At 43.6% G+C, this 23,019-nt stretch overlaps 2 protein-coding genes across 3 annotated transcripts in view; one reads left to right on the forward strand and one right to left on the reverse strand.

Annotated features, from left to right (window-relative positions):
* The window catches only part of LOC119024155 (SH2 domain-containing protein 7-like), an 11,733-nt gene extending 4,037 nt beyond the window's left edge, over positions 1-7,696 (reverse strand). The window contains exons 1-7 of one of the 2 annotated variants that reach the window (XM_037106658.1): positions 7,578-7,696; positions 2,857-2,990; positions 2,201-2,376; positions 1,512-1,601; positions 990-1,155; positions 751-891; positions 1-654 (exon numbers count right to left, since the gene is read on the reverse strand). In XM_037106658.1, the coding sequence (XP_036962553.1) occupies positions 1-654; positions 751-891; positions 990-1,155; positions 1,512-1,601; positions 2,201-2,376; positions 2,857-2,990; positions 7,578-7,638 (1,422 nt within the window). In that variant the 5' untranslated portion in view covers positions 7,639-7,696. Of the gene's footprint in view, positions 655-750; positions 892-989; positions 1,156-1,511; positions 1,602-2,200; positions 2,377-2,856; positions 2,991-3,095; positions 3,868-7,577 lie in introns of those variants that run through there. The other variant, XM_037106657.1, reaches the window with a different exon arrangement.
* On the forward strand, positions 7,646-22,988 carry tbc1d2b (TBC1 domain family, member 2B). Its single transcript, XM_037106651.1, has 13 exons — positions 7,646-8,019; positions 8,830-8,980; positions 10,242-10,419; positions 11,992-12,143; positions 12,287-12,522; positions 14,797-15,222; positions 15,319-15,429; positions 15,629-15,822; positions 16,919-17,413; positions 17,504-17,621; positions 17,804-17,989; positions 19,310-19,431; positions 20,147-22,988. The coding sequence occupies exons 1-13, from the start codon at positions 7,675-7,677 to the stop codon at positions 20,340-20,342; spliced, it is 2,910 nt and encodes a 969-aa protein (XP_036962546.1). The 5' UTR covers positions 7,646-7,674; the 3' UTR covers positions 20,343-22,988.
* Positions 22,989-23,019: the final 31 nt, after the last annotated feature.

The following is a 23,019-nucleotide window of genomic DNA, read 5'->3' on the forward strand; positions in this document are numbered from 1 at the left end:
CTTGAACCCAGAGGCTGAGTGTTTGGGTCTGATGTCCTCCAGAGGCTCGTAGGTGTTGCTGTTAGGTTTAGGCCCAGCCGCGTCCACGTGGCCGGGCATTCGCTCGAACGTATTCACGTGAGGGTAACGGGCGACGAGGCCTTCGACAGGGACCTCGGCGTACACCGAATCGACCTGCTGCTCTGATCTCGTCTCTGTAGTGTGTGGGCTGCCGGGTTTGCCAGCCAGGTGATAAACAGCGCTGTCGCTCATGTGTTCCAGGCTGTGGCTGCTGCACGAGTTCGTCGCCTCCGTGGCTTGTCTGACGGGTTTGGGGGAAAGTCTCGGTGGCGTTTGAGGGGGTGCGCTCAGCCTGTGGGACTGCTCTCCGTCAGAGCTGTTGTCCAGGAGCGGCAGAGATCTGCTCTTCGTGTCCAGCAGGCCGAGCTCAGAGTAAACTGAGGCCGGTGGAGGCGGAGGGCTGCACCTCCTCGTGTTGTGATCCTGGGCCGGGGACCTCTCAGGTCTCCCTGGATTATCGGCGGGTGAAATGTCCTGAGAGGTGCGACAGAATCTGGGTGATTGCTTGCTGAGCTGAGCGTACAAAACGCTGTCCTGGTCGTTCAGGGGTCCACTGTCAAGGTGCCTGCTCCTCCGAGGCAAAGGTGGTCCTTCCTGTTTTTACAGAAAAAGCCAGGATCTTAAAATCAGCGTGGAGATGTTGACGCAACAATTTCAACGTAACGTATTGGTTAGACTAGCCGTACTCACCTTTAGTGTTCTGTTGGTCTTTGGTGGCCGAGTAGGTGGCTGCTCTGAACTATTTTGTGGTTTTGGCATGTTCCTCCCAGTGACCACAGGCTTTTCTTTAGGGCTGATCTGAATGACATCATACAGGTCTTCATTCAGCGCCTGCAGGGGCAAAAAAAAAAAAGGACCAGTCAGAACTTTATTCTTGCTCAACTCAACTCAACTTACTTAAAGCGAGCAACTGAGGGGTTTATTCTCACCTCGAAGCACGAGTATGTCAGATACTCTCCGAATGGCTCAATGGGGCTCGTCTTGTAGTGTTCTATCAGGCCGAGGACCGTGCTGTGCCCCTCAGTGTCTCCATACACTACAAACTGGCCTGATTCGCTTTGGTTTATCACGAAATGTCGACACCGATCCCTGCCTCTGCAACAGGAAAACAGCAACACATTGTTGTTTGCCCCAGAAATCAGACAAGTAGAATTAAAAATCACAAACTAAAATGGGTGCCTTTGGCTAAAAAAAAAAAAAAAAAAAAAAAAAAAAGAGAAGAATTTGAATGAGAGTAAGATCTGAGGTTGGGAAAAGATGGAAAACAGTTGGATGTTTAGTTCAGTGTGAATTTAGTGAACACTTGAAACATCCCATTTTTGACTTTTGGGGTTCGGGTGTTCTCGAATAAAGTTTACCTGCCAACAAATCGCTTTACCTGCCCTAGAAATGTAACTACAGCCAAATCAGCTCCCTCTGCAACACGTTGTTCAGACTAAACCAATACTCACTTATAAGACAGTATGTATCCAATGGCCTTATCACTGAGACGGATCAAGAAACAGCCCAGCTCCTTTTCTCGGAGCATTTCTTCGGCATCCCTGTCGATAAAACCAAGAAGAACTTTAAAAAAAAACCTTAAAAAACCAAAACACCCCAATACAAATGTTTTCCCAAAAGCCCAGTTGGCATGAGTTGACAAGAGCAGCGAGGCGGATGACGTACAGTAAATTCCCCCCTGGAAATTACATCAAAGGAAAATCCATTTGTGTTTTCCATAAACCTGTCATTCATTAAGCAAAAAAAAAAAAAAAAAGAGTGTGTGACGAAAACGTAGCTGGCGTTGTTTATGTAGGAGGAGAGGGCAAAGGTGAGCGTGGGTGTGTTGACAAGTGGACACTTTGCATCATACAAAGCAAAAGAGCTGACCTAATCATTTGCTGTACTGGTACATCAGCCAGTTAAAATAATAGGAATCAATATATAAACCATAAACATTTCTTTTCTTGACAATTTAATGCATCATTGTATATTAAAAGTCAACAGATCATCTCTTTCCACCCTGGATTTGGAAAAGTTCTACTTCAGAAAATGGGATATCTGTTTTTAATGGTTTAAAATTATTTCTTGACCCTTGAAATAATATTTAGAGATACATTTTAGATTTTTAAAAGATAACGTTTCCCCAAAAAACACTCACTTTCTTGTGATGAAGCCCACGAACCAGGTGGGGAAGAAGCCGTTGTGGACGATGAGCGGCACCTGAGTGTCTATGAACCACTTTGCAGTCAGCTCCCTGAGTCTCCCTTCGGCCCCTTCGGCCCCTTCGACGTGAGAATCCGCCGGTGGTTCTCTCTGCTCCATCCTCGCCCGGTCCTAATCAGAGCCACACAGACAACCGATTAAGCCAACCCAGCGGTCACTCCCCCAGTGCGAGTGGCGAGGCTGTGTTTCAGCCGTCTTATTTGCTTATTTTCCAGGAGGCGTCAACCAAAGCTCAGTGTCCTCATTGTTGTAGGTCAGCACTGGTATAGCGAGAACAACTTGATCATTTGTGTGTGTGTACAGTACTCTAACTTACATGTTTTTTGAAATAAATCCAATTTGATATTTATTTACTGTTATATTGCAATATCTAATCATTATTCAAAAAACTCCTCAGTGTCCTCAGAGTCCAAAGTCCATTCTCGCTTTTGAAAACACTTTTCAAGGAATGCGACTTTTATTTACATTGACCTCCCTTGCTGTAATGTCACACTGATGTTAGGCAAAAATGTATTTTTGCATGTAGATACGTGGTTAATACGTCAGTCATTAATGCAGCAGGGCATCAGTTTGTGTAGTAGCAGTACCTACCTTGAAGCAAAGTGTCAGACAGGTCCTGAGGCAGGGTGATTTGGTATGTCTCTGATCCTTTGTCCTTGACCCTGAACAGTGGCAGATCCGCGGTTTGTCTTGTCTGTGCAGTGTGCAGCAATCCCTCTCAATCCCTAGGAAAAAAAACAACGAAAATAAATTGTATTCTCAGTCTAATGTGAAGCTCATGTACTGCTACCATTAGCTGAGAGATTTTCTAACACAGCTGGTGTACATACCTTTCCTTGAGATTACCAGTGTATGGTTTGAACCCGGTGTCATTTCAGCAAACGTTACAATGCTTCTCTCAACTTCTGAACTGTCAGTATAACTGAGAGAGTATGACCCCGCATGCGAGATATAGACAGATGACATTTACAGTTACACACTTTTTTCCACTGGCTTGGAAAGCAGCAGTGTTGAGGCAACGGCACACACAAAGGCGGTTCACACAGCTCATTTGCATGACAGGGACGGCTCAAAGTTGCTGCCGAACAAAGCCAGAGGAGCTTCCTGAAGAGAAACGGAAAGTAAGACCGCACAGAAACTGCGGTTTGTGCGCACACAAGCGCGCTGGTTCTGCAAGAGAACATGCTGCTTTACCCACAGACTGTCTGCTTACTGTAGTAATGGGAGATACGTTGCGTCAGCAGTTGATCCAGCCTGGGTTTGCAATAAATCATAACTGAAGGGGCCAAAAGTGTGAGAGGATGGAAACGTTTGGGAAGATTCGCTCTGTTTGCTGAGATTTTTCAGGGGCACAGACAAGACACTAATAAGATGAGATATTTCCAGGCCTTGTTTTTAAGGTCCTCATGAATAATGGCTAACTCATCCCCCCCATGGCTGAGGCGAGTCGTCGTGAATCACCTGTTTTGGTTTCTGATCGGCGGCGAGGAGTGTACTGTAGGAACTCCCTGAGGGGGAGAAGCACTAACCAGAAACAGTCTGTGTCATACCGAGCGGGATGAGATGGCGTTTCAGCATTCCCCACTTTTAACGTGGCTCCCACTTTGATCTTAAATGACACACTGCTTCTTTTCCTCTTCGCCCAGCTGATCAGATCTGCCTCTGAACGTGACACCGGTGTGGCTGTGGTTGTCAGTCTCCCTCCACTTTTCGTACAGTCAAACTTACGGGCTTCTAATCCATGTTCCAATATGACTAAATGTTGCTACAGTACCATGAGCTAGAATTTCAACATCGTCTCGATCCTGTCTCATCTCAACAAATGACTTTGTGACTCATTATACGCTCCTCTGGGGGTGTGAAGAGGTTTGGTGTCAAATGTTATCAGTGGTTCCGTGTTTGTAACATTTGATATTACGTGCAAGAATCATAGCACACAAATAATGAACTGTTACTGGCGCGCGGACGGCATAGAGATGTATTTTATCGACATAGAGGTAAATGGGTATTTATGAAAGGAAGGAAGCAAAGGTGCCAGACAAAATGTTTTATCAGTCTGGTGATGCAGTGTGGTGGTGATGGGGTGTGTGTGTGTGTGTGTGTGTGTGTGTGTGTATATGTGGGGTCTTTAAAAAGGTCACGAGTCAGTTGATGTCTACAGTGTCATGGCAGCAAAATCGAATTGCTTTTGCCCACACTTTCCTTTTAACCAGAGAACATCTATCCAACAGACATCAACCGTAATCATACTAAAATAGTAATCACGTAACTTGTAGCAAAATGCAAGCTGCACTTTTATCACAGGTGGTTCTGTAGTTCTGCTATATTGCCATTATTTAGAGCAAATAGCAGATGACCAGTCACCTTCAATCAACAGTGTCTACAGACTTTTTTTTGACTTGCACGGCCCTGAGTGGGGTATACCTCCACCAAGGCCTCACAGTCACCTTTAATTCAGTCAAGCTTAGTCCAATATCAACTCTATGACCATTGCTCTGAACTTTAAAGCACACATAACTGCTAAAACTATATTTTAGGCTCACCAGGAGCCACACTGAATTGTACTCATTTTATCTCGCATTATTCTGTGAGAAAATCGACAAAACAAAAATGTCAAAAAAGCAAAAACAACAAAAAAAACCTTTAAACAAGAACAAAAAAACACCTTATCTTGCAATAGTAAAGAAAGTGAGAAAAAGTTTCTGGATCCGTCCCCTCATCTGGATCTACAGTAAGTTAATGGGGTCTATTCTGGGCCAAGACCCACCCTCCATCTAAGTTTCACATTGGTCTGTTCAGTAGTTTTTTGTGTAATCCTGCTTACAAACCAACTAACCAACAAACAACTGGACACAGGCGAAACAAAACCTCACAATTATAAAAACCCATTCATTCTTGTAGACATATTTCTTGTAGTTCTCTCAGGAAGTTTTTAAATATCTCATAAAGGAAAGGCCAAGCCTGGTTAACAATTTGTTCTGCGTTCCAGCAGGCTGAACTCTACTCTGTCACAGCCCTTTGTCCCACTGTATGAGTCACACTGTGCATGTCAACAAAACAGTTGATTGATTTATTGATTAGTGCAGCCTACTGTAGCTCCTTCAAAGACAGGAGAGAATGACTCATTTTGTCTTCTTTAGTTCTGCACAGTGTTTCATGAGCTGATCTTGTATTTCAGAATTTCCACTGTTTTATTACCTACTGCATAATGTGATGTAAATGTTGTAGTTATTTGTTTTGCTTAGATTTTTACCTTCATGGACATATTGAAAGTAACCACAGGGAGTATGAAGAGAGAGAGAGAGTGAAGGCTATAGCAGTCCAACTCACATCAGGGATTGTTCAGTTTTGTAATTTTCACTTCACTGCATTTATTTGTGGTTGTATCATTTTGCATATTAGGATTTTACATTCAACATGGAGAATCACTTTAATTGTTATTGCTGTACAACAGCTTTTTTTTTCCGCTCAGTGACAAGTTCATCAGATTTTAGAAAGTTCTGGGGAATTTTATCAACCTGTTCAGGAGAATTTAATCCTTAAACTGATCTGAGAGCATGTGAAGCTCCAGGCAGCGGCAGAATGAAACTCTAATTCTTCCACTTTTTTGGCAAAATGTTGTACTTTTCACTCGGCAACATTTACAGTTCTTCTCATCAAATTAAGACTTTAAGTCTGAAACCTATGTCCAGTTTATAAAATGTGAACACAGATTGAGCTACACAAAATCCCATCAGCTAGGTACAATGAAGTTAACTTACATTATCAAGCATCAACAGTGATAATCGATTATTACAAAAAGGTCATAATGATTAACCCTTTGTGCCTGAATATAACTACTTTTGATACATTAAGCTGGCCAGTGTTTTTATGCGAACAGACACTACTTTTACCTCAGTGAGATTTAAACTGGCCTACAAGATTTTTTTATTTGTGACAGAGTTTTTTTTTTTCTTTTATAGAGTGATATTGTGGCTATCACATTAGCGAATGATCAGAACACTTCTTCCTCTGGTGCGCTGAGATTATATTAAAGCTGCCACCTCCCTGAACTACTGCCCTTTAAACACTATTAATTCACTTGCATCGTCAACACACAGTTTACACTTTATCTGTATTTTCTTTGTGTGTAGTTAATATATTTTTCATACATTTTGCTTGTTGTTGTTTTTTTGTTTTTTTTCCTGGTGTTTTGTTTTTAGCTTATTAGCTTTTATAATTTATGTCTCTTGCTCTGCCGGGGAGTCTGACACAACAACATGTCACTAGAACTACGAAAATTCAGTAAGAACAATATAAACAGTATAGATAGGAAAAAATAACCCCAAAGATATTTATACAAATGCACAGTGAGGGAAAAATTTACACCAAAGCTCATTTAAATAAGGGCCTCAGTGCAATTATGTGCTGTTGGGCCCCTGATGACTGTGAATACAACATCTACAAGGCACATATCATATATCTACCACATACACATACGATATAATATGTGTATATAATATATGTGGCAAATTAAACACGTGTCATGTAGATAGTTGTATACACAGTCAACAGGGGCCTCTTATCTAAATGTATGTGGTGTTTATATTGTTCTGAATGCTTTCTTTCTTACGTATATATTTTTTTATCATTACTGTCTTTAATTGATGCTCTTTATTTTTACTGTCCTCTTTGCTGCTGTAATAATGCAAATTTTCCTGTTGTGGGATTTATACAGAATTTTTCATGAAGACAAATTAGGTTTTTTCTTGTTCCTGTTGTTATTTATCTCAGGAACCCTGCACATTTGATCATTTATTATCTATTGCACATTATTCATGTACACACAAGGACAGTTACTCTATATAATATGTTTATCTTTATTCTAATAGTTTTTTAATTACATTTTTTATTCAAATTGTTATTTTGTTTTTTCCAATATCTCTCTATTATTGTCTCTATTTTTTGAGACTTACTCTTGTTCTGTTACATATTTCTCTCTGTACTGTTGTGTGAATTTCTCCCATGGGGGATCAATAAAGGAACATCTTTTTCCATTTATGTATTTTATTATGTGATTATCGACCAGAATTTTTTTTTAAATTGTTTTTCTTTAGATCTCCAATTACTAGGTTCCTTCTGTGACTATATGAACATATTTTTCATAAGTCTTGAATGTTAAATCATAACTTCTAGTCTTCTCTTTGACCCCCACCAGCAGCTTGAGCATCTGAAGGTGCACATCTGGTCAAACAGCGCCACCCAGCGGTTTCCTCCCTCCTTCTCTTCCACCCACGTCACCCGTCTAAAAAAAAAAAAAAATTAAACTACACCTCCCATGCTCCCCCTGGGCAGGAGGCAGGCAGTCATGTGGATGGAAACAGGAGTGGGCATCCGCTGCGCTGCACGAAGTAGAAAGTCCGAGGAAAGATGCACGAAGAGGAGGATGGCAGCGAAGCCGGGTCCTGCGCAGCCTCTCGGGTGGTGGTGGCCTCCAGGTCCGTGGATGTGGCCGAGGCCGAGGGCGCGAAGGAGCAGGCCTCCAAGCTGTGCGGCTACCTGAACAAACTGTCCGGCAAGGGGCCTCTGAGGGGCTACAAGCCGCGGTGGTTCGTGTACGATCCGAGGAAATGTTACTTGTACTACTTCAAGACTCCCCAGGATGCCCTGCCGCTCGGACACATCGAGATCGGCGACGCGTGCTTCAGCTACGACGTGGAGGGGGAAGAGGGCCAGTTCGAGATCCGCACGGCCGGGAAGGAGTTCCTCCTCAAGGTAGGAACTTTGTGTTATTTTTTTCTTTCTCTCTCTCTCTTTCTCTGCTGCATATTGTAGCTCAGATCTAACCGTGTTGTGCTGTCATTTGTCACTTCCTTTGCCATTGTGGCAAAAGGGCAGAAGGACAGACACACCCATTCTTACTGCAACAGATTTCATTTGTGGTGACAGGGAGGTGATCTGACAACTTATAGAACATCTGGCTTAAAATCAACAAGTGAATCATGTTTTTCTCTTAGGGGCATCAGCACATGATCAGCTGATTGCATCAGACAGCCAGCCCCCATGTTTACATCTAGAGACTGCATGTAACTGTGATTTTTCTTTTCCTTTTTTTTTTTTTTTTAAACATACACATGAGCTCATCAGCCCTCATGACAGCTGTGCCGTTTTACTTGGTGGGGGGGGTGGTCACAGCATCTCATGTGATGCTGATGGTGAGGCTCTGTCATATGACTTGTGATGGCGTCAGTGCCAACACAGGTGCCTCTGGTATTTTATTTTAAACTCAGCCCCGGCCGTCTGCTCGCTGGAGTCTGCATCACTCTCAGCAGATGGAGTGAATAGTTAATACCAAACAGCTTGCTCAGGGCCCCGCAGGCTGGAACTGAGACTGAAACCAGAGTCTGCCCTCATTCACATGACAGAATCAGAATTGTAATTTTTAAAGCGCGGGTGGACTCTTTCATATGTTGTTTTTTTTTTTTTTTTTCTAAATTCCACAGCTGCTACCATAGTCCTGATGTTTCACTTGTCTTTTCCCAATACAAATGATTGACGTGTGTGTGTGTGTGTGTGTGTCTCAAGGCCCCCAGCAGGCAGGTGATGCACTACTGGCTGCAGCAGCTACAGCAGAAACGCTGGGAGTACAGCAACACACGGGGCTCCGGCCAGAGGGACAGCTGGAGCTCGCCGACCCTGGCGTACCCTCCCAGCGGCCTCGTCAGCAAAGACAATGGTAGGCGGGTGGCACACACACTCACACACACACACACACAGACGCACACTCTCGCTGCATCACATCCAGGCACCAAGCTGAGAGTCAACACTTCTTTCTGATGGATTAATGTTTGCTCAGGTTATTCTGATTCCTGTTTCCTGGAGAAAAAAATGGGCTGTGTCACAGTCGAGCGCGCATTGAATGAGATATCGATAAAGGGAATGAAAGAAAAGGACTCTACCTTATCAGGGGTGTGTTTTTATGTTAATGCACTCTGATTGTGCAGACTGCCCACTGTTTGCAAGATACATGCGTATCATGGCAGAATAAATTCCGCCCAGCAGCATTTACAGTACAAACAGGAGGATGTACTTAATATTAACATCATAACCAGCAGGGGCCTCAGCTTTTATACATCAGCATGACGCTGCTCACATTCCAGGTGTTGACCCCGGTGACGGCAGACAGGTTAGTCACCTGGCATGACTGGAGGAGAAATTGGGTAAAAGTGATTCATAGGTTAATGTCTGAAATGTTTTTTTTTTGTTTTTTTTTCTGTGTCAGACAGCCCTTGACCTTTTAGTCAGTGAGCTGTGTTGAAATGCAACCAGGCCTCCCACTAATGGACATTTGTAGCCTCTAGCTGTGAAGACATTAAATGTTTCATGTTGCACTTTTCTTTTACAGCGAAAGATTAACACGACTCAGCTTCACACTAAAACCAAGGTAACAGCTACTGACTGCTGTGACATGAGCCAGCCTTACTCTGCCATATTACTCGAAGCTCTCACAGGTTCAGAAGAGGATAAAAGGATTTGTGTTTCCTTTTTTCTGAATATGTCAAAGTAGTCTTATCTTTGAAATACTTGAGCTGCTGTGTAAAGACATCTATGTGTTGGTGGTCACAGGTATCCCCTCGACACTTGGCACCGTAATTGTGGAGCTGCAAGGCTTTTTTTTTAATATAAACAAATGTTCCCACGCGGTCCCGGCGAATTTCATTGAAGGGCGGATTTATATTTAGCGTGCTGGTCACAGAAAATGCTGCGCAGTGTACTTTCTGATGGTGAGAGAGCTGCTCGTGTGACCACAGACATCCACCCTGCTGTAAATGGCAGCCTCAGTTGCTCAAAATATTGCTTCATTTTACTCTGGAATCCACTCAAGGACATCACAGTCTCATTTCCTCAACAAACAATTGAAGCTGCAAAACAGAAGTGGTGATATGACTCTTCCTTTACTTGTCGTTGTTTTTTTGTTTTTTTTTTTATATTCTCAGATGCGTTTGTCTTCGAGAAGCTGAGTGACAGCATGGAGAAAGTCCGCAGCGATCTGACGGCCGTGGAGACGGAGTCGGAAGGCGGGGGAATGGTGGGGATCCAGTCGGCCAGAGGGCCCTCCTCCGCGTCCACGAACCCACTCAACTTCTCCCTCAGAAACTTCGGTACAGAACTCAGGTAAGCCTGATGCTGCCGTGTCCCTGCCAAACAGGCACAACGAGTTTGAGCTGCGATGAGGAAAGACAACGCCTCTTCACTTCTCCCTGAAGTTGACGGCGGCAAAGGGGAAATGGTTGCATCCACAGGTGGCTAGTTGCTCTAGTTTGTGGCCACCAACAAGTTCCCCCTTGTTGGCCAACACAACACATCTGTTCAAATGATGCAACGCACTGACATCCAAAAAATGTGACATGGTTTGGAATTCACTTTGTTTCTGCAGTGGAGGGAGAGGTCACTGATAAAGGTGCACAGGAATCTTGGAGGATTTGAGCCGCTGATAGTGCATCTCCACACCCGTGTGCTCTACTTTTTGTGATAAGGGTGTTTTGGGATGTTCAATACTGGTGCAGGATGGTTATAGAGGCTAGTCTAAGATGTTATCTGTGAGATGCTAGTTAAGGGAGACATTTTGATCATGTCTGGGTTCATACATTTATTTTGGCTCACGCCCAAATAGGTGGAATAGGTTTACACGCTTGTGCTTATAAACACATCGGTTTTGTCATATTGTCCTTTGCTACAGCTCTGTTTTAGCTCCTGTCTCTTTAAGGCCCCCCCCCCCCGAATACCCAGACTGCTCCGATTGGTCAGCTCACACACGCCTGAGCCAGCTCTGCTAACAACAGAGCAGCTGTGCCACATCAATTCTTATATGCCAAACTAGTTGCCAGGCAGAAATGATGCAAAAATGTTTGACTCTGTGACGTAGTGTGATGTCACAAAGTCACAGAATTAAAGGGAGGACTGCTGATGAGGCATTTCAGGAGCTGTATTTTCTGTGGGAGAGGGGAGCTTCTGTTGATGCTGATACTTCTCCTTTAAGCATGATATCATATCTCACGATCAGAGCAGAAGCAGCAAATGCTCGAGAATGTTAACACCAGAAATGCGATGTCAGAAAATGGGTTTTGGTCGCTGTTATGCTCATAAAGAGTAAATGAATGGTGGGGCGGCTATAGACAGACGCTATGATTAAAATGGCAGCATGTGTGCCCTGTCTGAAGAGGCATGGCCCAAACAGGTCCGGTGTAGACGAGGTGCGATGGCGCGAACTTGATCGCGCTGCACAGAAATAGATGCGCGTTTGCAGCGATCTCACATTCAGAAGTGTGAGAAACACAAGTGTGAAGGCTTGTTGTCAGACGCGACCCTGTTAGTATCATGTGCAAGATGAAATGCGAGGCTTCCTTTTGTTATTTTATTCCGATTATTATTTGATTTTACAAAGGCATGTTCCTCCCATAGAAGGGAACCTGGACATACCGAGATTGCAGAGAGAGCTGTATTGTGTATTTCTTTTCACCTGTATACAGCTGCAGTTCTGTTGTCAAGACAAAACAAACAAAAAAAACGACAACTACAAGGCTGTTCATAGCAGAGCATGAGGATTCCCTGCAGTTTGTCCTTGATCCCTGTGGATTTTTTTAAAAAAGCCTTCACATCGTAGCAGCCGCTGAATGTCCAAGATAACGCTGAATGTCCGCGGTCTTGGTCTCACTCACCCTTTTGTCTGGTTTCTGTTTCTGTCAGGAACTCCATGTCTTATCTGCGGCCGGGGAGAGGAGGCGAGAACAGACGCAGTGTGTTTTACACTAGCAACAGCAGCGCAGAGGATTGGGAGCTGGTGGATGCTCCACCCAAGGACTTCCCTGAACAGAAACCTCATCCAGACACACACAGGCGTACGTCCATTGCTTCACTCATTTGCTCATTGCTGTGACTAGTGGATGAACAATCCATGTTTCTGTCTGCTTTAACCTCCTGAGTCTGTTGTTCATTTCCACGAAAAAACGCCAAAGAGTCATGCAGTTCTCCTCTCTCTCAGATTCCTTTGGGTCGGCGTTCGACTTTGTGCGCAACCCTTCGCGGCCTAAGAGGCCTTTGCTTCGAGACATGATGGGCTCCGGAAGGTTCGGGCGCAACAGTTCAGAAAACGTCCCAGCGGAGTGTAACGGCAGCAAGCCTTTTGAGCTGCAGCTTCGCCTCCAGAGCCAACAGGAAGAACTGAGCCGCATGCAGCAGGAAGACACCAAACTCAGAGAAGAGCTGGCCGGCCAGAAGGTACGGCGATCCCGCTCGTGTGGATAACATGAAAACATAATACAAAGAGTATGAGCTAATGCTTACACTTATTTAGATTGTGTACACAGTCTTGTTATCACTGAAAGAAAGTATTTATAGTTTTTGAAAGACAGGAACGTATGGAGTACTTTAAAGTCATTTAGACCTTTTGATGGTGTGGTCAGCATTTTTAGCCTCACCGGTTGGTTGGTCCACCATGTCAGTCCTCGCTGTCAAACTTCGCTCACACCAGAGCCTGATCATAACTGCATTTTTTTTGTGGCTGATACCAAAATTAGGAAGTTAAAAAATTACATATACGCAGAGTGATATGAAAATACACATTATTCTGTCCACAATGATATCGCTGCTCTGAAACAATAAACCTCACAGGGATTTAGATAATTGAAGTTTCCCCTATGCAGCTTTTTATAAGTACTTTTTTCATTTCATGACTAAATGCCTGCAAAATTGATGCCATTCTGGGCCTTGGCTGCACTAATTACAAATGCTAGCATGCTACGCTAAAATGGCGAACGTACTTAGCATTATTCATGCATAACATCGGCATGTTGTCATTGTGACCCGGTTATCATGCTGGCATTACAATTTAGTTCCAAGCACAGCTGATGTACTCTCAGTTTTTTCATTTTTAATTATTGCCCCTTGGTATCGTTATCCTGATTAAATTAAACCAACCTCATTTTTGCCATTATGTTACTTCAACAAACGTTTGTTACGTTGCTGCTGCTCCATGTGCATGTATCTTCAAAACCAAATATTCTTCTGTCAGCCTTATCTGTCATTAGGCTATTTATCTTGGCCGAAGACTCATTTAGACCTGAAAAAGAGCAGCTTTTCTTCTGTTTGATGCCTTAAAACTCCTCTTTGATAGTCTTCTTACCAGTGTTTCTTGTTTACAATAATTGCAATATTTAAAAAGATGCTTTTCGCAGTTAACTGCAAAACACCGTGACTGACTTCATAAAGTGTGATTTATCAGGAGTAGGGGGGGAAAAACCAAGCTGACTGGGGTGCTTTTTATTTTCATTTTACTTCATTCGGCGCAGGCCTGGGGGTTGTGGTGCCTGACTGGGCGGTTTGGTGTAATCATCATGCTCTCACTAATCCAGGAAGACAGCAAATGATTAGTCATGCTTCAGCAAGAAACAGCAGTTCTCCTCAACAACAATCACAGCTGTGTTGTTCCTTCCTGCTGCTCTCTGTTCTTGTTTTACTGTTTTGGGACCAGCTGATTGGTCACAACGGCTGCAGCGCGAGTCGGATGAATGTATAATGTACGTGCGTATTCTTCCCCCTGTCGAGTGTTTATCTGCCAGCTCCAACTTTAACGGGAATTTACTGAGTAACCGAGTCAGGTGGCTGCGCTGCGTAGCCATTGTAGGAAACATTCTGTCACTCCTGACTCCTGCTCAGGTCGGGCAGACTGAAGCCAGCATTGTGTTGTTAATAACACTGATTCGCTGTATGTCCTCCAGGTAACGTTGGGCTGAGGCTGAGTTTGATAATCAAATTAGGCCCATACTCTTATTAAAGGATAAGTGCAGCCAAATGACAAAGAACAATGTTTTCCCACAAGCCGTCTCTCGGCTTCTGCGCCGACAAAGTTTCATTATTACATTTTAAAAATGGTGACGTTTCTCTGCGGACACTTTGTCAGCATTTGCTGCCTTTGTTAGAGAACTTTGCTGGAGAAAAGTGTAACTTTTATTGTTCGCCGTTTATTGCTTGTTGTGTCTGTGTGACCGCGTAAATGTGGTGCATCAGTGCATTCACGTGTGAGCCAGGTATCTGCACACTGCAGCAGATTTAATGAAATACACGACTATGATAAACTTTCGTTATTGAATTTCATGCTCTGTGATTGGTTTAACAGGGCGTAGTGGTGCTTCATGTTGCTGCTTGGGTCAGCATGACTGTGGTCTCTGTCAAACAGTGTGAATGAGAAGGAACTTTTCTTTTTTTTTTTTTTTTCTCAGCAGATGTGGTTAGCCACTCACATTGTGACGCATCCTATTGCATGCAGTTTGTCCATGATGTTGTAAACAATAGCCACACTCAATATGATGGTTTTTGCAGGGTGAATTGGTGCCGAGTATGATGTTGCGTGGCCTTTGTTTTAAGTTCAGGTGGCCAAGGACATCAAATTAACCTGGAATTCAACAGATCGAATGAGTCGGCCACATTTTAAGTGGAGATCATGACCCTGCAAGACCACATGTTGACCAAAAAACACCCTGTTTACTTAACCAGGAGCTGGTGAGACTTCTGCAGCAGACTCTGAGAACCACCCAGTGCGACAGGCAGCCAGTGCAACGTCCAGCCCCGGCTCCAGACTCTCCTGCGGCGTCAGACCAGACTCAAAGTCCAGCAGTGACACAGGGAGAGATCGATCATTTGGAGGCCCTGCTTCAGGAGAGGGATGGACAGATCCAGTCCCTGTGTGGCCACATGGAGCGTCTGGCCTTGGAGAAGGACAGTCTGCAACAAGAGCTGAAGGGCCTGAAAATAAAGGTCGGGGAGATAAACGACCAGCTGGGCATGCTGATGGAGACCATCCAGGCCAAGGATGAAGTCATCATCAAGCTGTCGCAGGAGAGCTCCGAGCAGAGCGGCAACCCAAATGATCCTGGTTCGCCGTCTCCTAACAAAGACCAGCAGGAGGTGGACATCCTCAAGGTACAGACAGAAACACTTATGATATTATGAGAACTGGGAGCGCTCATTCGGGTTGAATTTCTAAACTAAACTGAGCGCGTGTTTCTCCAATTTCAGGACAGCCTTCAAGGCTACAAATCCCAGAACAAGTTCCTGAACAAAGAGATCCTGGAGCTGACAGTGTTACGCAGAAATGCAGAGAGCAGAGAGAAGGCGCTGGAAGCAAAGGTAGGAGCGCGCACCGGTCTGTTAACAGTGCATCACTCTGTTATTAGAAAGAGGAAGTCTGAGTAGCTTTTAGGGGAAGTCCAGTATTGACCTCAGCAGCTGCCCTCTAAACCTAAAATGCCAAGTAGGAACAATGGGTAACCAACTGTAATCCTGCTCTCGTTAAAATGCTAACGTGATTGTGCTGTCTCTGCTGCAGTACACGGCCCTGGAGGCCAAGCTGTGTCAGGTGGAGAGTAAGTACCTGGTGCTGCTTCAAGAAGTGAAGACCCCGGTGTGTTCGTCCGAGCAGAACCCGGCCCGCGAGGTCATCTCCAGATTGCTAGAGGACGCGCTGCAGGCAGAGAGCCCCGACCAGCAGGAGCAACACATCTTTAAACCGAACACCGTCAGGTACGGACGAGGCCTTCCTGAACTGATTTATTCATATTGAACAGTATGTTCAGTTCGTCTGTAATAGATAACAGATAACAGATTTGCTTTAAGGTATCATTATGAAGTAAGTGTTGATTGCATAATGTAACGACTGTGGAATAATTACACAACAGCTGAAATCCCAGAATTCTCCCTGAAAATGAAACGTTCAGTTCATGCTACGACCTGATCTGCTTTCCTTTCTCTGTCGCAGACTAAATGAATGAATGAACTTGTTCTCTTCTCTCTTTTACTCTGTATGAAATTGAGACAGTTTCTGGTGCTGATCGTTTCGTCACAAAATTTGGCAACAAATTCAGCGTTTCCTGTGTTGCTTGTGGCTCTCGAGTCAACAAGAACAATACCGACTGATTATTAGTCATTTTGTCAGAATTTAGAATAACCAGTTTCTTGCGTATTTCCATTTTTGTCGTGTATCAAAGAGCATCAAAGCCAACATTTTTTTTACATTTATTTAGTTTATCGGCAGTTGTACACAAAAGAACAGAGATATCGATCATCTGAACAATGCTGAATATCGTCCTGGATAATCTACCTCACGGAAACATGAGAGGGGAGGAAGTTGAAAAGTTTTCTGTTTCCTCTCAGTGTTGCAACAGTTATGCAGCATTTAACATCTATACAAAGTTTTGCAAAGATAGTGACTAAATGTAGATCATATCACATCATGGCATCATGGGAAATTTTCAGCACAGCTACACTGAAGTTGAATAGAAAACAATCCAAAGCGGTGTTGCTCCTTCAGTAACAAAGGCCTAAAGTTCTCTGTAGACATGGCAGTCCTCATGTTACCTCGGTAGCTTTTTATAGACATTAATCTGACACAGTCACCAGACCTGTTTTACATTCACTGACGGCTGCATTTTATTTTTCTTACCTGGAAAAACTCGATCTGCTAATTGGTATTTTGGACTTCTGTGCGCGTTCAGGCATGTCCTCGACAAAATACATTGTTTAGGGTATCCATAAGTGATCGAGTGATGCTGGTATCCCTAAAATGTTGATAACTTTTGTACTGACTTGACGTTTCTTCTGTGCCTTGGTTTATCCTCAGTGAGTACGATGTGTACGGCTTCAAGACCGTCCCAGAGGAGGAGGAAGAGGAGGAGAAGCTGGTTGCGAAGGTGAGAGCTCTGGAGCTGAAGTCCCTGTCCATGTGTGATCAGGAGGTGTCCGTCGGGGTGAAGTGGGAGAACTACCTGGCCAGCACCATGAACAGAGACCTGGTGCGATCGCCCGAGCTCAAGGCCCTGATCCGCTGCGGCGTCCCCCACGAGCACCGCTCCCAGGTGTGGCGCTGGTGCGTCTCCTTCCACGTCAAAAAGTTCCGGGACCAACTGGCGCCCGACTACTACGAGACCTTACTAAACGTGGCCCGGGACAAGCCCAACCCGGCCTCGAAGCAGATCGAACTGGACTTGCTGCGCACTTTGCCCAACAACAAGCACTACGCCTCCCCAAGTGCAGGCGGCATCCAGAAACTCAGGAACGTCCTGATGGCCTTCTCCTGGAGGAATCCAGACATCGGCTACTGCCAGGGACTGAACAGGTTTGGGACAACTTCTGGTATCCTCCTTATTTTCTTTCTCCTCCATCAGGCCTTGTAACCATTACATTTTATTGCGTGTTACTCCCTCAGACTTGCAGCTATTGCCCTGCTCTATCTGGACCAAGAGGACGCCTTCTGGAGCCTCATAGCCATCGTGGAGGTCTTCATGCCAAGAGACTATTACACCAAGACTCTGCTTGGCTCACAGGTAAACAAGCTCAAAGGTTGTGTTGTCTTTTTTTTTTTTTTTTTTGGAGGACACGGGACAATTCCAGGCTTCTGCGGCGTCAGCAGTGTCATAGTCACGAGACTGAGGCCACTGCTCGTGAGTAATCAAAGAAAGAATGCAGCGCAGTAAACAGCGGCGGTTGTTTTCTTGCATCTGCGCAGGTTGACCAGCGCGTGTTCAGGGACCTGATGAGTGAGAAGCTGCCGCGGCTTCACGCCCACTTCGAGCAGCACAAGGTGGACTTCTCCCTCATCACCTTCAACTGGTTCCTGGTGGTGTTTGTGGACAGCGTGGTGAGCGACATCCTCTTCAAGATCTGGGATGCCTTTCTCTACGAAGGGCCAAAGGTAGGAGACGGATGAGAAAGTGAAACCGTGGTCCCTCTGATCTTGACAGAGATAGCGATATGTCCTGACATGTTCACAGAGTTCTAGAAAACCTTTAAAAAAAATTGGGATGTGGCCATTCAGTCAGCTGAGCTTAGTGTTTTACCAGCATTTTCTGTTGAAATTCTGCCTCATAAGGTGGAGATAGTCTATAGTCTATTTTAGTCTTTATTATGTATTCTTGTCAAAGCCTTATGACTAAAATCCAGGTCTTCAGATCCACAGAGCCTTTTAGCTTTTTTCTTTGTAGCTTTGTTTTAGCTTGTTGTTTTGGTTTTGAACCCTACTAGCTGTGCTTTTATATACCTTATTTCCAGCAGCAAAGAGCTCTCACAAACTCACTATATACTGCCTGCACCGCACCAATGGTCAGATGGACAAAGTTGGCAATCTTTGGTTGAAGGAAGAAAGAAAAAAAGAAAGAAAGAAAGAGAAAAAAAAAGCCAGCTGAGACTGACTCACGTTATTCAAAAGGCGTGTCAATATTGGGCCTGCTAATGTTGCTCGATTGTGCAAATATCCAGTTGTTTGCTGACATGTTGGCTAAACGTTTTTAAGCGGTAATGTATTGACACTTAATGGTTTAAGCTTGTAGAAGAAAAATCAATTAATGCACCACTGAACCTGCTGTAACTGAGTTTTGGCCACCAGGGGGCAGCAGGAATAACACTGACTTACCGTGTTGTCACTCTTCAAATTATCATTAGGGTTCATTTGACGTGTTTGCATTCACTGATGAATGTGAGTCGAACATTCACTCTCTCTTTTTTTTTAGAATGTGGTGTCCTCCGTCTCCTGAGGGAAACAGCTGGTTATTTAGCTTCTAAAAACGATCCACTCTGTTCACCAGCTGGTCGCTAACTTTGTCCATCTGCTAGTTTTGTTGCCGGGCCTGCAGTGTACAGTGTAAAGCTTTTTACATGAGAGACAGCAGCCTCCTGTGGCTGAAATCAACACAATCAGGAAAAACCAAAACATGGAGTCAAAAGCTTCTGCAGAGCTTGTAGAGTTGGGCGATAACTGTCTGCATTCATTCCTACGTGCGACCACTTTTCACAAACAGTCAGTCATGTGATCAGTGATACATACATGAATCATTTAACTGAAAATAACTGAACATTGAACATACTGTGCTGCATGCTCAGATGAAATACTGCTGTGCCCACACACACATCTAACAGCGACATGTTTTCAGTCTGGTAATGTGGCCTCGCATGTCAGATGGATGATGTGTGCCGCGAGGCCGATTTCACGCCTTTGACCATTTTTTTTCCTCCGCAGATCATATTTCGCTTCGCCCTCGCTCTCTTCAAGCACAAAGAGGAAGAGTTTTTGAAGTTGCAGGACTCGACCGCCATCTTTAAATATCTCCGCTGCTTCACACGCACCATCCTGGACTCGAGGTACAGTGACTGACGGTTCTGTAAATGTTACTGACGGTGACAATTGGTTCTGGTATTCGCCATCACGTGTACAAGGCACAGTGTGTCCAGACGTCTCTGAGGACGGCGTGTCTGCAGGAAATAAGAAGCAAGATAATTAACCCTGGAATAGCTGATCGTATCTTCTCGCTGTGTGGCAGGCTGCTGTAAACAGACTGAGTCATCTGTGGGTTCTGCATTCGTAGACATGGCAACCAGGGATGCACGATATGGATATTTTTCAGTACGGAAAACAGATAAATACCTGCCTCTCATGGCCGGTACCGATAAGATAAAAAAATACTCTCTCTCTTTTTGTAATTTTACCTCCTCTTGGAATACTAGCAGAACATGTATTCCAAACTGCTTCTTCTTTTTCTTCTTATACTACTACTACTCATACTACTAATCAGTGTACAAATAAAATAAAATACTTTATTATAAATGATTATTTTAAAAAAACCCTACCCCGACGATAATATTGTCTGTTGCGATATTTGAGCGGGACAGTATGGTGAAACCCAAGCCTTGAGTTTACCTTCAGTAAAACCAGTCGCAATGCGATCTCTTGCATAATAATTAGGTAGAATTAATGTTGTTGCTTCGACCACATCTCTTTATTGACCAGAGCCTTCTGAACAATATAAAACCATCCCGGGCTGACAGAACTGTCTCCTTTTCCTTTTCCTTCTTTCAGGAAGCTGATGAGCATCGCTTTCGGGGACATGAACCCGTTTCCCATGCGGCAAATCCAGAACCGCCGGTCCTTCCACCTGGAGAAGGTGCGCCTGGAGCTGACGGAGCTGGAGGCGATCAGACAGACCTTCCTGAGGGAGAGGGAGACGACTCAGGACGGACGGAGCTTCGTCAGCGACGACGAGGAGGATAACTGACCGTAGCCTTGTCACGTTTCCCCGGCACTTGTTGCTGAAGTATGAAGACAAGAACCTTCATCACCGACACCGGTGATGTGCTGCAGCTTGTAAAGGGATTTTATTTTTCCTAAAGAATTGTTGGAGTTCAAATCAGAGCTGGAACAATCAACTTTCTGTCGAGCAAAAATCGCATCGAAGGACCAAAACATTACAGCCGATCAGGCTTTCTATCAGTATTCCTGCCATTGTTTTTTTTGTAAACGCCTTATTTGTTGTATGCTCCTGTGTTTATGTGACAGTATGCTGTGTTCACGGCTCTTCAACCTTCAGTGCCAAGCTACACTCTCGCAGTCCCAATCAGTATTTCCAAAAACATGGCTGTGATCTTTTAATAGTCTGCAATTTTATACCTTTTTAAGGACTGATTGTATTTTTTTTTTTTTTATTCCCTCCCCCAGTTCCTTCCTTAAATGTCTTAAAATTCTTCACTTAATTTTTTATATATATATGTATAGATATATATTTTTTTTCAATATTGCCACTCAACAGCACATCTTATGTGTTTGATCCCTGTGTCTCATGATGCACTTGAATCACCTATGCTGATATTCAAATTTTGCTGAAAGTCTTAGAGGCTACTGATCACTCACTCATGTTGCCTTAGATTGTACATATCATTCCATACCCTTCATATTGTCAACTTATTTTTATACCACTTAATTACTTCAATTTTCCCAAAGCACAGGTCTGAAGAGCTCAAACTATTTTGCACCGCTAATATTCTTTAAGAAAAAATTCAATCAGAAATTCAGTCATTACTGCCTCACCCTCGTGCAGATGGAGAGGTGTGACGTTTCATGGTCAAAAAAATACTTCTGGAGCTTCAAAACAGCATAATTCAAATCTGTGGAAGCCCCAAGAGCCCATGTTGATTTGTTCTCTTCAGATAAGATGCATGCTAACGCTTTTAGAGCCAAAGTGAAGATGTCAGCTTAATTAACATCATTTCATGTCAATTTGGGATATACGGAGCCATTTTATGTTGTCCTGGTCTATTTCAGTTTAGGTAGCTTCAGAATATTTTGTGGACTACAGAACTTGACCAGACTCATGAGGGTGAGTATATAATGTCTGAATTTTCATTTTTGGGGGAACTTGTCCTTTAAACTAAAAACATTGTCCAAAGGCCACTGGATTATTCAGGAGATTATTACAGTACCTGGCATTGACAGATATCGATCAGTACAGATTCCCTCATTAGTTTAGTATTTTTCTCCTCATTAGGAACCTTATTAGCTTTAGCAACACGGTCGCTAATCTTCCTGGGGTCCTAAACACAACAACAAATAATACAAATTCAAATGTCATTGTATTAATGAGACGAAAAAACGCAATACGTTACGATGTTTGTTCTTTTGTACGCCTGCCCACATGTGCTGCTCTTAAGTGTTTTGTTTTTAGTCTTGCTCTTGATTTGAGGTGTTTTTAAATGGTTCAGTCTCCTCCGACTACAACCTGGTTTGAAAGTTTTACAGTACATGCCGAATGCTGGGATCCCTTTTTTTTTTTCCTGAGCCCCATTCGAAAATTCTGATTGTATTTGCATGCATTGTCCTCCGAGTGGCAGTATAACACTTGTCTACCCAGTGTTTGCGCCGCTCCGCAGGTGCCCTCCACACAGTATGTAGTTTGTCGTACTGGATTTTCAGCTTTGGATGACGTGTCTGTGAATTCAAGTCTGTCAACATGATGTTTTTGTTTTGTTTTTTTTTTGTGCAAAAAATGAAAGTAACATTTTGAAATCAATGAGGGAAGTATTTCAGGAGGTTGCTAAACATGTGGAGCAACGTCTCTCTCGCCTTCCACTTCCAGGTACTTTAAAGACGAGAGTTTACTCTTCAGCATTCTGATCTCTATTACACCTGTTTAAAAACCCAACTGTGTAGCAAACCAGAACAAAAAATGTCAATGTTCAAAACTTGTTTCTCTTGTATGCTGATATATTGTTTACAGTTTAAACTTTTAATATCCTTTTAATTGTGTTTCACTCTGAGCTGTTTACAGATCTGATGACCGTCTCTCTGCAGTCACAGTATTGTCAGCCGTAGCATCAACCTAAACCTTTTTCTTTAATGGAACAAATGGTAGAATTGTTGTTTTTTTTGATGATGGAAATGGAAATGGAACAAAGAGACCATGGGAGCAAATGTCTGATTCGTTTTCCTTCATGAGAGCCGGCCTCTCATGAGATCAAAATTTTCAAGATTTGAAAAAAAAAAGTTTCTTTAGGTTTTGTCAAAAGGCTCATATAGTAGGTTTTCAGTGTTTACTCGTATTCTATTCTTTGGCTTGTCTGCTGTCAGTTTTGATTTTCACATTGAATAAGCTACATTTAATTTGTCATCATCCTTTCTTTCATTTCTTTCCTCTTTTTTTCACAGCAAAGTATTGCACAAGAATACTTCAGAATATTATCGGGCACTTCACCCCCTTTTTTTTATACGTCAGTCTCTGTGGTGTTTGATGTTAATCTGTATCCACTCAATGATGAAAAGTGCCACGCTTTTTTTTTGTGTGTGTGTTACTGCAATAAGCACACGCCACTGTATGCTTTTTGTAACGCCAGTTAAGAGACAATTTCAATAAACAAACGTCTGAACCGAGTTTGTTCTGCCTCGTCTGTCGTAATCCTCGC

Source organism: Acanthopagrus latus, chromosome 8 (assembly GCF_904848185.1).
Source record: "Acanthopagrus latus isolate v.2019 chromosome 8, fAcaLat1.1, whole genome shotgun sequence".
NCBI classification, from domain to species: Eukaryota; Metazoa; Chordata; class Actinopteri; order Spariformes; family Sparidae; genus Acanthopagrus; species Acanthopagrus latus.

Coding starts and splice junctions, on each gene's coding strand:
- tbc1d2b (XM_037106651.1), top strand. CDS start 7,675: ATGCACGAAGAGGAGGATGGCAGCGAAGCCGGGTCCTGCGCAGCCTCT. Junction 15,823..16,918: donor TTTAAACCGAACACCGTCAG/GTACGGACGAGG, acceptor GTTTATCCTCAG/TGAGTACGATGTGTACGGCT. Junction 17,622..17,803: donor AGACTCTGCTTGGCTCACAG/GTAAACAAGCTC, acceptor GCATCTGCGCAG/GTTGACCAGCGCGTGTTCAG.